Raw genomic sequence first — 13,355 nt, 5'->3', positions numbered from 1 at the left:
GTTGCCTCTGCAGCTGGCACAGCAGTTGTGTCAGGCTGACCTGCTGGGAATGCTTTCCACTGGAAAGGGAGCAAGTTGGTGCAGGTACAGGTAGCAGAGAACGTGGGGAGGTCCATGAAAGAGTTCATGGCTTCCACGTGCTTTAGCAAGATTTCTTCCATCTGTGTACTGTTACCCTTCCACCCAGTTTTTTTGTGGAAATGAGGCTTTCTTTCTCTTCTGGAAGTATTCTTAGGGTTTTTGGCTTGTTCATTGACTGTGACTGGATGAAGATGATTGATTTTTAGAAATTTTTCTGGAAGTTTGGGGGAAATTTGGAACTTACAGGAAGAAGCACAAGTTTGAAAATCTGCAAGCCTGCAAGTTGTGGTGGATTTTTTGTCCAGCTTGTCATCCTCATATGATAATGCTTAAGCAGTTGAGACATACTCCAAAAGAAGGAGACTGTCATGAGCACCCAGTGTTTCCACATGGAATAGAGAGGAGTATCTCTGTCCTTGTGAGAGACGATAAGCCATTTGTTGTCTTCCACTGGCACATGTATCTGGAGATCTTGGGTTTCTAACTGGGAAAAATCATTTCCCATGCTACTTGCTTCTCCACTAGCAGACTGATGCATCCTTTTCAAAAATTTTGAAGCTGGGGCCAGTGTGAGCACTTGTAGTAAAAGGGATATCTGTAAGAGAAGCCCAGCTGCATAATTTGGCTATTGGATACTTCTCTGTGATTTTCCTATACCAAGGGTCAGAAGCATATGTAAAGGTTGTAGGTCTGTGTAGCTTCTGAAGCTCATGTCTGCCTCCATTATCAGGTACATCCCCCAAACCTCATCCAGGAGCTCTGATCCTGGATTATGGTCTATTGTTCAATGAGAGAAATTCCATGGTATCTGTTGAAACTACATTGAATTTACCTTCAAATACAAGACTTTTATTAAGAATAAAAGCAAAGTCTTTGGCAAAAATACTAACAAAATTACTATGCTAATTACATTCTAAATATTAATATTTCTTTCTATGAAAGAACTGTCTAAATTAAGCATAAAGTATTTCCAAAGTAATCACAATCAAAGCCACATATGTCACAATTTCTTCAAAACCGGATTACCAAGCTAAAATTAAACAGATCAAAGACTTTCATTATATTGACTGTTACCTCAGAACAGCTGCACAGGGCAGGTGAATTACATGTTTTTAAATTTTCCCTGTATTTTCACCAATTTGTGACCATAAACCATTCAAAAATATTGTAAGTCTAATCTTTAAATACAAATCTCTTATATGCAAATAAAATTCTTCAAAGACTTAACTGTTAATTTAAGAATATAAGCATTGTATTCTGCTGCATTTTCTGAGTGTTCTTTGGAAGATACATCTTGGATCTTTGGGGTTTTTAAAAAAATGTTATAAGGGAAGTAGCTTAATGCTAGTTTCCTTACCTTTTTTTTTTTTATTTAGTAGTTCTCAGTTTAAGAGTCACACTAGCATATGAACAAACCAATTTAAGTAATGTTGCCTGTCAGCTTTATTGCTTTATGACTACTGGTGTGTTACTGACCAGCAATGTTCTCCTAAATACAAGTGTTGCTTTAGATTTGATGGATACTCACCTAAACACTTCTGTTACTCAGTAATTTTCATATGTCAATGAATTTGTCATTGGGTCAATGTAAAGCAGGTGTGGTCTTCTTTAAACAGTTATTTTTGGGAAGCAGAGATCCAAGAGGTTAAAAAAAAAAGCCCACTGAACTCCAGCTCACTGCATATTAGAAGTAAATGTGTTGTTTCAGAACATGCCTTGAAAGGAGGAAATTCAATAGGGAGCCATCTTACTTTCCAAAAAATTTAACTGTGAAACATCAGCTCGAAGGCTTTTTGTTAACTTTGATCTTTCTTAAAACTGATCCATTCATAATGTGTTTCAGTTTCTGGCTTATGCTTCTTGCTGGAATCAGTTCTTGAAAATTATCCACTTTGAATTATTTTTGTTTCTCCCTTTTAGAACTGTTTCTTTTTTCTTTACTAACTCATACGTGAAACTAATAAAACACTATAGGGATGCTGCTTGTCCAAGGTACAACTTTGCATTTGTGAGGCTGTCACTGTCCTGTATCAGTCAGGTAAGGTAGGTCTGCACGTGTAGTTACAGAGCACAGGATTCACTGCACATCCAGATTCCACTCCCTGGATGGCTGGTTCTATGAGAATGCTCTTCCTTTTTCTATGGTCCTAATCTTAAATCCTGCTCTGGTTACAAGAAGTGTATCATGACTTTTTATTTTTCATTCCCTCCAGGTTTACAGGAACAGATGGACCAAGTGGTTTTGGGTTTGAGCTGACATTCCGACTGAAGAGAGAGACGGGGGAGTCGGCACCACCCACCTGGCCAGCAGAGCTGATGCAAGGCCTGGCCAGATACGTCTTCCAGTCAGGTACCACGGGGTTCAATACACGGCCTTGCTTTTTCCTGCTCTGGTTCTGAAGGGCCACATCTGTTACAGGGTGTGACACTTGTCTCATCAACACCCAGTCAGGTCTTGGGAATTGTCTTTGTGTGGAAACCCAAAAGAGTGTGTTTCTTCTTCCAGCCCAGCCTGCAGGGACAAAACCAATTGTTGTTCAGGTTACTGCAAATCCCGAGTATTGAAAAGCTGAAGTTACACAACAGTCAGTAACTATAGGAAGTCTGGGCAGTGACTCTTTCCTGCAGAGTTGGGTTCACAGAATCGCAGAATCACAGAATGAGCTAGGTTGGAAAAGACCTTTGAGATCAAGTCCAACCTATGACCTAACACTTCCCCATTAATTAAACCATGGCACTGAGTGCCACATCCAGTATCTTCTCTCAGCAAGAAAAACACATTTGCTTATCCTGAATGGCTGAAAAACACATTTGCTTATCCTGAATCACTTCTCAGCAGAACTTCCAAAAACATTGCAGCCCCATCACAGGCAAATCCCTTAAAGTGGTCCTGCAGCCAAGCAGTAGCAATGCATATGAGCATGGAGTTGAGATGTGACAATGTAAAAGTTGTAAGGAATGCTAAAGCTGGGAGGGCCAAGGAATTAACAATTGTGAATCAGGTACAGCAGGTGGAAAATTGCCAGAAAACTGGGAACCAGGGTGCCTACAAACCATTCTCTTGCACTGTTCTTTCATAGTTACATTTATATCAGTAGATTGAATGTTACTTTTAGTGTTGGCACATGAAAACCTGTGGAATGGCTGATGGCAATATACTTGAAAGGCACTTTCCAGCATCACAAGATCTGAATAAAAATACTTAAAGAACATTTTTAACCTAATTTGAGGTCCTTTAAAGGTAAAGTACCTTCTAAATCAGTGGTTATTGAATTTGTAGCATTTGGTACCTGCTGAACTAGTTCATAAATTGCTCAGTGACTTCTGATTCTGCTGATGGTTTTCAGTCAGCTGGCTGACTCTCAAAGGGAAAAGGTCTGGGTAAGAACAGGATCGCTCTGCTCACCTCTATAACAAATCTGAGGAAGTGCCAATCTTGTGGGTATTTTTCTAAATATTGGTGGACATAGTTCAGTGCCAGCCCAGATTATTGCTTGTCATTTTGTAACCTTTGCTGTGTAGCTGTCTTCCCCAGTTGCCATTCAAAATTTGTCTCACCTTTCTATCTTGATTTTTTGCAACTGTTAGGCATCTAAATCTATGAGACTGTCATTGTTTTTCACATTGTTTCACATCCTGCCTAAATTGTACTGCAGAACAGCTTTTTGGTAGTGACCATGCAGTGATGAATTCATACTCACATTTTCTATGCAATGATTGCAGGGTCTGAAGAAAACATCTGAGTCTAAAGTCTCCCTCTCAGATACAAAATAATATATGTGTTATGTGTAAACTTATACTAAATGTCCCACATCCCATTTGGATCATTTATATTTCCTAATCCAGGCTAGTTCTCATAGCAGTTGCTTGTTGGTCACTGTCTTTTCATGGGTGAGAGGAGGTCTGCGGAGTGAAATGGGATTTGGAAGGGTACTTAAGGGCAAACTTCTTAGTGACTAAACTGGCAGTCAAGGCAGAGACCTCTCTTGTTTGGTTCCTGCAATAGTGCAGTCCCATCTTTTTGACCTCAAAGCCAAAGAACTGTTCTTAGAATGAAAAGAGTGGTTGTGCCCATGCTTATCAGTCTGGCATGAACCACCCTCCAGGTATTATCTTCTGCTTGTATGCTGGTTTTTACTTTATATCCACCATGACTCTTTAAAGGCACACTGAAACTTATGCTGATGGATTCTAGCCTCTGAGTGTTTAGTTTTCAATTTGCCTTATGAAAAACAATAGTGTATGAATCATAAATTGACTTCTTTCTTTGATTATGTAATTGGGTGTGAGCCAATAACATGCTTATTATACAATGGGCAAACCACATGCTGGGTTACCTTAGGAAAAGCATGAGCAGCAGATAAGGGAAGTTATAACCTCTTTGGCATGGCACCGGGAAGGCCATGCTTAAAATATTGTGTCCTGTTTTGGGCCTTCAAGAGATACTGAAAAACTGGAGAGTGTTCAAGGTGGTCAGGGTTCTAGGGCATGTGAGCCGTGAGGAGAGCTGAAGAGAGGAGGGCCAGTTTAGCCTGGGAAGAGAATGTGCAGGGTGATCTAATTGGAGCCTACAGCTGTAGGGAGGGTAGTTATAAGATTGTGGGGTCAAGCCTAGATAGTACATCAAAGGGCTACAGCTCTGAATTGCAGTATGGGAGGCCCTGGAAAAGCTTCAAGGAAAACTTGTTCACAAGGAGAGCGGTAAAGGACAGGGAATGGTTTATAAGAGAGGTGCTGGAGCTCCATTCCTGGAAAGGTTCAGGACTTAGCTCAACAAAGCTAAGTTGGTTCTGATCTAGCATTGGGGATGGCTCCACTTCAAACAGGGAGGCTGGACAAGAGTCCTGCAAAAGCCCCTTAAAATATTACAGAAATGTTGGATTTTGGGCATTTTTTTCGATACTGCTTTATGCTCTTCAGCAAGCAGCTGTGTGTTGTCAGTGACTGTTACCAACCTTTCCTTGCCTTGTATAAAACAAATCTGTATGCTGTTGCAACAAGTGAAAAAGCTCTAGTTTTATTTTAGTACAAATTTCATTATCACATGTCTCTTTTAGAAAAGAATTTTCTCAAGCTAGAATCATTTGGTTAATAATAGACATCACATTAATCCTGACAAGATTTAAAAGTAAAACTTGTAATGGGGCCTATTTTATCATGTTTCTTTTTGATCTTTTAGGGCAATGCCAGTTGACCACAGCTAGATGCAGTAATTTTCTAATTTAGTCAAAGATTTCTTACTCCATTGCTCTGCAGAGTCTCCAGTACTTCTGCTACATCTGACGTGTCCTGCTTTATTTTGTTGTACTCCCTTGAGCTGTCTTGTCTCAGGATGGTAGTGTCCAGAGCAGTTCTCCCTTATGTCACTCCTGGGTAATCAGGCACCCAGCAGTGTTACTTTCTTTTCTCTCTGGTAGAGTTTCCCCCAGTTTGACATTCTCACTCTCCAGAGCCAAGTCAGCTTCTGCCATTGTTTTTACTTGTTTTTTTACAGGACTTCTCTATTTAGATGTTGAAACTTTAAAACTGTGAAGTATTTGAAGAGTTGGTTCTTCTGAAGCCCATTGGGCATGAAGCAGGCTGTGGCATTACAGCATTGTTTTACATGATGAAAGGTTTCTTTTTGCTCAAGTTCTTTCTGACTGTAGTGCTTAGAGCATTTGTCAAATGAAACTCTGGTAAGTGTTGTTTAGCTCTGGTGTATGTACTTTAATGCTGTCCTCTTCAGTTGTTTAAAAAAAAATATCTATGGTGTCTCTTTAATACTCCAAAGTAGCCTTAAAAACATTTCACGAACCAAAACAACTGAAGTAAAGCGTATGGATCCACACTGAACAAGAATCAAGAAAAAGAATAAAATCGGCAGAAACTTTTTGGATAGGCTCCAAGCACTTTCACGTGTCAGAAAATTGTTTACTCTGAAAGCTGTACTAAGAGCTAAATTCTTATCTCTTGATAAAAGCCAATTTTTAGTTATCATAGAGGTGTGCTGCTGAGCCCAGCTCAAGCTGGGGGAGAGTAAGGTGTAGTCATACTCCTGCTGAGCCTGAGCATTTTCAGGTGGTGATGACTGAGTTGAATATTCATCTAGCAGCTGCTGCTGTCCTAAATATTCTTCCTGTGTATTGCAATTGCAAAGCATGTCTTATTGCAAGTGATGTATTTTTCTAACAAATGCTTCTAGGCAAATGAATGTTGCATTCTTTGTTTCTCTCTCTCTCCTGCACTGTGGCAGTGCTTTAGAAAAGCAGTCTTCTGCATTGAATTTCAGACCTCTTTCAGCCTTGGCTTCTCTGTTCACTGTAACAAGCGCTTGGTGCTTTTGATTAAAGGGCAGTACTTACCCTCCTTCAACAACACCAAGCTTTCAAGTCTCAAAAAGTTTTATTTGTGGCTTTATCTGTTCTTAATTTTATCACTGTTTGACCATGACCACAAATTCCAACTCTGTTAGTTTTAAAAAATCCCCAAACCTTCAAACCTTGAAAATGAAACTTTACACAATTCCGTGACCTTAGCTTGTCATGGTTCATGGGTGTACTGCAAATACCTCATGGTAGAAAAAATTTATACTTCAATTCAAATGAAAAGGAAGAAATGCTTTTCCTACAGAAAGCTTATCCAGAGCTTACTACAATTGTTAACTCTTTATGTACTACAGTATTAAGTCCCTTGATCACTACAGAGGGACTACAGTTTGTGTTTTCCTGAAATTAAAATCTGCACTTTTTTTCTCTCTAGGATAAATTTATGTTGTTTTCAAGGGTCTATCTGATATTTCATGAATGAAATATATTGATGTAGCATGGGAATAAGTACACATATGTATGAGCTCTTGCTGCTTCCATGTTTTTAGCCTGAAAGAAAACAGCTGCAGCTGTCAGGTACAGGTTTGAAAAAATTGTCATGAAAACTCATCATGCATAGAGCCTAAAGATAATGATGTGGCATATGTCATGGTTATATTCTCCACAATGCACAGGTTGTAGTGGGGAATGACCCTGAAGTATTAAGAGGATGTCCATGAATTAGAAGTTTGCAGGTGGGCTGAGCTTGATGACATTTACCCTAGAACATATCAGCATGAGCCCCTGCTGATTTAGGGGAGACAGGTAGCACCACAGGAGACTGGAAAACTGGCAAATGCTATTCTTCACATCCCATAAAAAAGCCTGTATCAAAACCAAAACAAACTCCCAAAATGAGAAGAAAAAAAAAAGTTTCTAATTGGTCAATCAGATTTCAGGTCTTAACAAACCATCCAGAAGGCATCCACAGAATAATGGATGTTCCAGGATGGATTTATCAACAATAAATTAGAAAAAATTAAGTTACAGGTACCATAGGAAGCAGTGAATGTTGGTTGCCTTGATACTACTGAGACTTTTTACATTGTCCCAACAAGTGCATGAATGAGCTGAGGAAATGAGATCTTGGTAAAAGGTAAAGAAGAGGGCTGCAATACTGGTTGGATATTTAGACTCTGGGTAATTGTCAATGTGTAGTCATCAACCACAAAAGATGGGCAGAGCTGGGAAGTACTGGTGTGCAGTAAGGGCAGGGAGGCACAACAGGTGCAAGGTCTTCTGACACAGGAATAATCCAGTGCAATCAGCTGGGAGAAAGCAGCAGTTCTGAAAGAAGAAAACTATTTGGAGTTATTATTACCAATGAGCTATACCTAAACCAACAAGCTCTTCATGCTGAGAAATAGAAGTGAAATTACTCTGATGTATAAATAGAAGTGTTCTGTGTTTTTCATATGATTGGGTCTTACACTGCAAGGGAGAGGGACAACATTGTATTTCATTTTGGGTGAAAAGCTTCAAGTCAGGTGCATCCCAGTTGGAGGGAGACTGGAGGAGAGCAGTAAGAATGATCCAGAGGTCCAGAAAATATGGCCTGTGAAGGAATGATCAAAAGCTGCATTTGTTTAGTCTAGGGAGGAGAAAATGGAAGATGTGAGAATAGTCTTCAAATATGCAAATGTTGCTGTAAGGAATCAAGTAATAAATGCATTTTTCATGTGCCTAATGGGGATAGGAGAGACTAAAAATTCTGTAAAAGAGACTTAGGATTTGTCATTAGGAGAACTTCCGAATGGCAAGTGCAGTGACACATTTGGATAGTAGCAGATTCCCTATTGCTGCATATCTTTGAGAACAAGTCAAACTGTTCTTCATGGATATTTGTCAGGCAGAGTTTATCCTTCCTTTAGGCAAGGGCAGAGTAGGAGCCTTCCTAGTCTCATTTATTATTATAAACATGTCTTGAATGACTAAGTATTCTTTTCAGAATTCATTTTCAGAATTTCATTTTTTTTTAATTCCATAAATACATAATTTATCTTTCTCATAGTCTCCTGGTGACTAGTGCACTGAAAAATATTTAAATATGAGTTTAATGTCTCAACTAATTTAAAAGTTGAATTTTAATATTTGATTTTTGACTAGTCAGTAATAGGAAGCTGTTTGCATCCTGGGTACTGCAAAACAGTAATAACAAAATGTGCAGGCAAAGAAAGTAAGGATGCAAGGTGCAATTTTTCAGTGGCAATTTAGTGTAAATTTCAGCTGAGTACTTCAGAAGCAACTTATATGAATTATTCCTTAGAAAACTTACTACTTCTGAAAAGTGGGTTGGACAGAACCAATTCCAATAGGTACATGACAAGTTATACCTGTTGATAACAACTTGTCAAAACAACAACCAAACTAACTATAGCTGGTTTGGTTTTTTTTTCCCCACAAACACCTCTGTGCTGTCATGGTGAAGGATCCCCTTCTCAGAGAAAAAGATATTAAATATATTTGTTATTTCTATGAAATCTGTAGGAACTTAGTATCTCTGAGCTTCTGTCCTCTGTCATGATTCATTCCCAAAGTTTCCCCTGGAAAGGAGGATGGTTCTGCTGCATGGAAGTGCCCAAGGCAGCACAGCTGCACAAGCCTTTGCCAGCCAGGCTGAAAAGCAAGCCCAAAATGAAGAGCATGTAGCCTTCCTTAGTAATTTCTGACATGTTGTACTTTCTTCGGGTAGGAATTATTTTATGACAGCTTGTCTCTAGTTTAAAGAAGGACACACACACAATTCCTGCCATGTGCATGATGTCCCAGTACATCAGTTTGGGGCCATTATGCCATCTATCTATGCCACAGTTTCACACCTTTGGTTAAACAAGGGTGATGATGGAAGTTGTAAAGGCTGCAGGTGGAGGTGCACTTTTCTTATTCAGCAGTTTTCACCTGAAGCAAGTTAGTTTAGTTTGAGTCATGGAGATTCTTTGTGTTTGACAGGCACTGTAACTCTTACACTGAAAGTGGGGCTCAGTGGTATTAGGGGATCTGATGGGGGTCACAGACCTGCAGCCATTAGCCAGCAGGTACCTTGGCACCTGCTATCCTGCCATAACCACCAGGCCTCGGCTTCACATCTCCTGGGGTCCAGAAAGCTTCGGAGTAGTAGCCTCAGTGACTCTTTGTTTGCCAACATGTTTTCAAACATTCTTGACACAGGCCAATTTCTGTGTGTAAAAAGAAAAAAACCAAAACAAGCAACCAAACTCTAAACCTAAAACAAACTCCTTGCTTCCTTGAATACAAATGAAGCTTGTCTGGCTTGTTTGTAAAGCTGTTTATTTCTTCCCAGGAGGATGACTAAAGCCAAATAAAATCTGCCAGTAATTCATACACATTTTTCCCTGACTGTACCCTTATCTTTTTCTTCCCAACCCCAGGCCGATTTATTATTCTCTTCTGGTTGCTATGGCTCTGGAAAATATATATATTTTTCCTATCATCTGTTTATAATATTGACCCGTTTCCAGTATAGAGCTGGCCTGTCCTCTCTCTGGTATTCCAGGATTTTAGATTAAAATTGTATGGAGATTAACTGTATTTTTTAGCTCTACAAAGCTACATCAATTTCAATTCAACAGAACCTGTTCTGCAGTGAACTCTGCTGCATGAATGCTGAAATCGTAGCACAGTAAATTGCTGTAGGTGAATAGGAGACTCAACCAAGTGTGCAGGAGCTGCGTGCCTTTATTCTGCAAAGGGGTATGGAAACATTAAGTCACTGGTTCCAATTTAACCCAAGTTTGTCATGGCCAAAAGCTCTCATCATCTGATAGTTATTCAGCGGTCCATGAGAAATTGGTTGGGTTTTAGCCTAATTCCTCTTAGATGTTTCCCATAAAACAAGCTGTTCTGTGAGCAGCAGCTCAGAATGAGCCTGGTCCTTTGCATTTTGTGCACTGTGTCCTGCACTGCTGCAATAAATCCCCTTCTCCCCGTAGTGCTGCCTTTGAGCTCACCTCCCCAGTACTTGCCATCCCTCCCCCCATCTCCTAAGTCAGCCTTGTCACATCCCCTAGCTTCCAGCTGGGACATACGTGCTGCAAGTGGTACCAAATGATGTGCTGGCTGACAAAACAAACTAGTTGCTGGTGTGCAGAGTGGTTGGCTGATGAGCTGGGCACAACAGGCAGCTGTTGAGCTCATGCTTTGGTCCCTAACCTGTGGCTGGCTTCCTCTGGAGCTGGATGGCAGTGCTGAAGTTGTTGGCAACAGAATTGCCAGATGTAATTCTTGTAAACTGTTTTGAAAGGCATTGCAGTGAAATGCTGGCTGCAGATAGACCTGGCCCCTTTTACTCCCCGTCGTAGATCTGGGTTCCCTTAGTTAAATTAATGTAGGTCCCCTCTGCAGGCTTGCAAAGCTTAATGTTATGTCAGTTTGTATGGCTGTAATTTTTGGGACCTCCAGAGCCCGATGCTTATATCCTCACTTTTGAGGCAGGGATAGACCCAGCTCCTTTTCTGTGGGTGGCTGCAGAGGCACAGGCTTGCCAGTGCTTGGACAGCAGCTTTGTAGTGGCCTTGGCCATGGCTGAGGTTTCCCGGGCTATGAACTAGCACACAGCTGGTGGCCTGTCCTTCCTCTCTGTGTCCTGTCTTGATCAGATCAGGTTTCAGGTGTGGGTGATAAACTGGGAGAGGGCATAGAGCAGGGACACAGCTGCAAATGCCACCACGTGTGTGGTGTGCCTGTTCTTCCTGGCAGCACAAATGGAGTTGCATGGCCTTAGATTTTGTGTGATTACATTGACTTCACTTCTCTTCCTGTTTCCAGCAGGAAGGGTGTTGTGCCTTTGCAATACTGGAGACACCCCAGTGCCAGACTCTGCCCTGCCTTCTGCCTTGGAGCACTGTCACTTTGTCAGCCACTGATGTGATAAGCTGGCCATTATTTTTGCTGATTGTTATGGCTTTAGTGAGTAGCATCTTTCTGGCCTTTGTTTGGGACTTTGGGCAGCACTAGATAATCTCTTCCCCTTATATTTAATTCAGCTGCAGTATAGAAAAGCCCCTGCAGCCCTTTGGCCAGGTTTGAGAAGTGCAGGATGATATACCAGGAACACGAGAGGAAGGGACCAGCATCACTGCTGAGTGACATTGCATTTGCTTCATTAGCACGGGTGCTCTGAAGCAGAGCTGGGCATGAGGCTCCTCCCAGTCAGAAGTGCAGCAGTAGGAAAGCACGACTGGAACCCCAGGAGTTTGCAAGGTCACCTGTACTCTCATTTTACTTGGAGGATGAAAAGTCTATGTCTTATGTTGAATTAAGTGAGTTATATAATATAAAGTGTTTTCTTCTCTACCTCTCTAATCTCCCACACTTTGGGCTTTTTTCCTCTCCTGCAGTTTGTCTGGATTCATGGTTATTTCCTGTGTCTTTCTGTGGAAGCTGTTGTCTCTGCAACTTCTAGTTCTTGGCTGGGAACAAGTCTCTGACCTTCTCCAGCCCCAAAGGATAGGTTCACACTAAGGCACTGAGAGACTTTGCCAGGAGCAAAGGCATAGAGAGCCTTTGTTGCTTATAAAATACTTTGTTCAAATAGAAGGAAAGCTGTCTTCCCCTAGGCTGCTTTACTGATTACATAGTATTTCCAGGCAGTAAGTGAGGGATCTCAGTGCTGCCTGAAAGAGAAGGCTTGTTTGTAGCTGCTACTGCAATTTAGATAAAGTAGGTTTAGGCCCAGTTTGAGCTGGCGAGATTTCAACTGATGCTGTCCCTTTTAATTCTGTCAACTCATGTCTTGTTCCTGCCTGGGAACCAAACTTGGCTTGTTGTTTTTCAGCTGTTCAGTACAGTTCATTCAGTTTATTAAAAAAAAAAAAGAAAAAGAAAAAAGAGAGGGAGTGGGAATTTGTCTTCTCTCTGTGTTTTACATCTGTCCGTGTGCCCTGATGCTGCTCCCAAAGGGTCAGGGATGGACACGGCACCAAGAGTTGTAACTTTGATACATGGTTATACTTTAAAATGCACAAGTTATTTTAGCTTTCATATTGCAGGTGGGCTGCTATTGAGAGAGGGAGGGAAGAAGCTGGCACAGAGACCTGGAGGAGGTTGTGTGACGCATCTCTGTGCAGGGCTGCTGCAGCAGCCCAAGTGGCAGAGGGACAGCCAGCAGGCCCCATGCCCAGGGACGCCTGGATGCTGGCCCCAAGCAGGTGTTTATCCAGAGTGGCTGCAGTTCAAGATCACGACTGATCTGGCTGATGTTTTCTACCCAAAGTGGAGGGGAGCCGAGCTCTCTGCAGGAAGCCTTTTCTTCCATCCTACCCAGAGCCTCTCCACTGTAGGAGAGTGAGGAGGAGCCCACATGTTAGAGACCAGCAAGCTCTGTGAGGAAGAATATCCCTTAATGCTGGAATAAAGGAAGCAGGGGAGAAGCTGCACATGGTGAGCTCTGCCTTGGATAAAGGCTCTGTCCCCTGTACTGAAGGAGGAATGCAGGACAAAGGAAACAGCACAGGGAAGGCAGAAAACTCCCCCTCCTGCTGGTGTGAGGTTCTTTGGCCTCTCATATATAAGGTCTTTGTCCCCCCCGAACTTTCCTGGGAAACGGAAGCAACTGCTTTAGCAGTTAAAAGCTTCTGCAGAGAACAGTATTGCCTCCTCCTATGGAGGAGCTGAAAGCAACAACACAGAGGGTCTGTTCTGCAGTTGCAAGAGCATCCTCTCTCACTGCCTGTGTGCAATTGTTTGGGATGCACAGAGGAGAGTTTGAAGGTTACACGTACTGAGTAGCCTTCTGAAAAGGACTGTGTTTTCCCTTGACAGCTGCCAAGCCCATGTTACATGAAACTGCAGAGTAGAGTAACTGCAGATGAACTGCAGAGCTGGAAATTGGGTTCACTGTTACATATCCGCCTCCTTACACATTCTATTGAAGATCTGTGCAGTAAGTGGTGCTCAAACTGTGCTTTC

General features: G+C 41.6%; 1 protein-coding gene across 2 annotated transcripts in view; it reads left to right on the top strand.

Moving 5' to 3' along the window:
- SUFU (SUFU negative regulator of hedgehog signaling) overlaps positions 1-13,355 on the top strand; it is an 89,999-nt gene that overhangs the window by 21,631 nt on the left and 55,013 nt on the right. For both annotated transcript variants that reach the window (XM_053948983.1, XM_053948982.1), the window contains exon 3: positions 2,295-2,431. In XM_053948983.1, coding sequence (XP_053804958.1) covers positions 2,295-2,431 — 137 coding nt within the window. The remainder of the gene's footprint in view (positions 1-2,294; positions 2,432-13,355) is intronic.

The sequence above is a fragment of the Vidua chalybeata genome, chromosome 8, assembly GCF_026979565.1.
Source record: "Vidua chalybeata isolate OUT-0048 chromosome 8, bVidCha1 merged haplotype, whole genome shotgun sequence".
Lineage (NCBI taxonomy): Eukaryota > Metazoa > Chordata > Aves > Passeriformes > Viduidae > Vidua > Vidua chalybeata.
The sequence above is the reverse complement of the archived record's forward strand: the minus strand, read 5'-3'. Positions and strand labels throughout refer to the sequence as shown.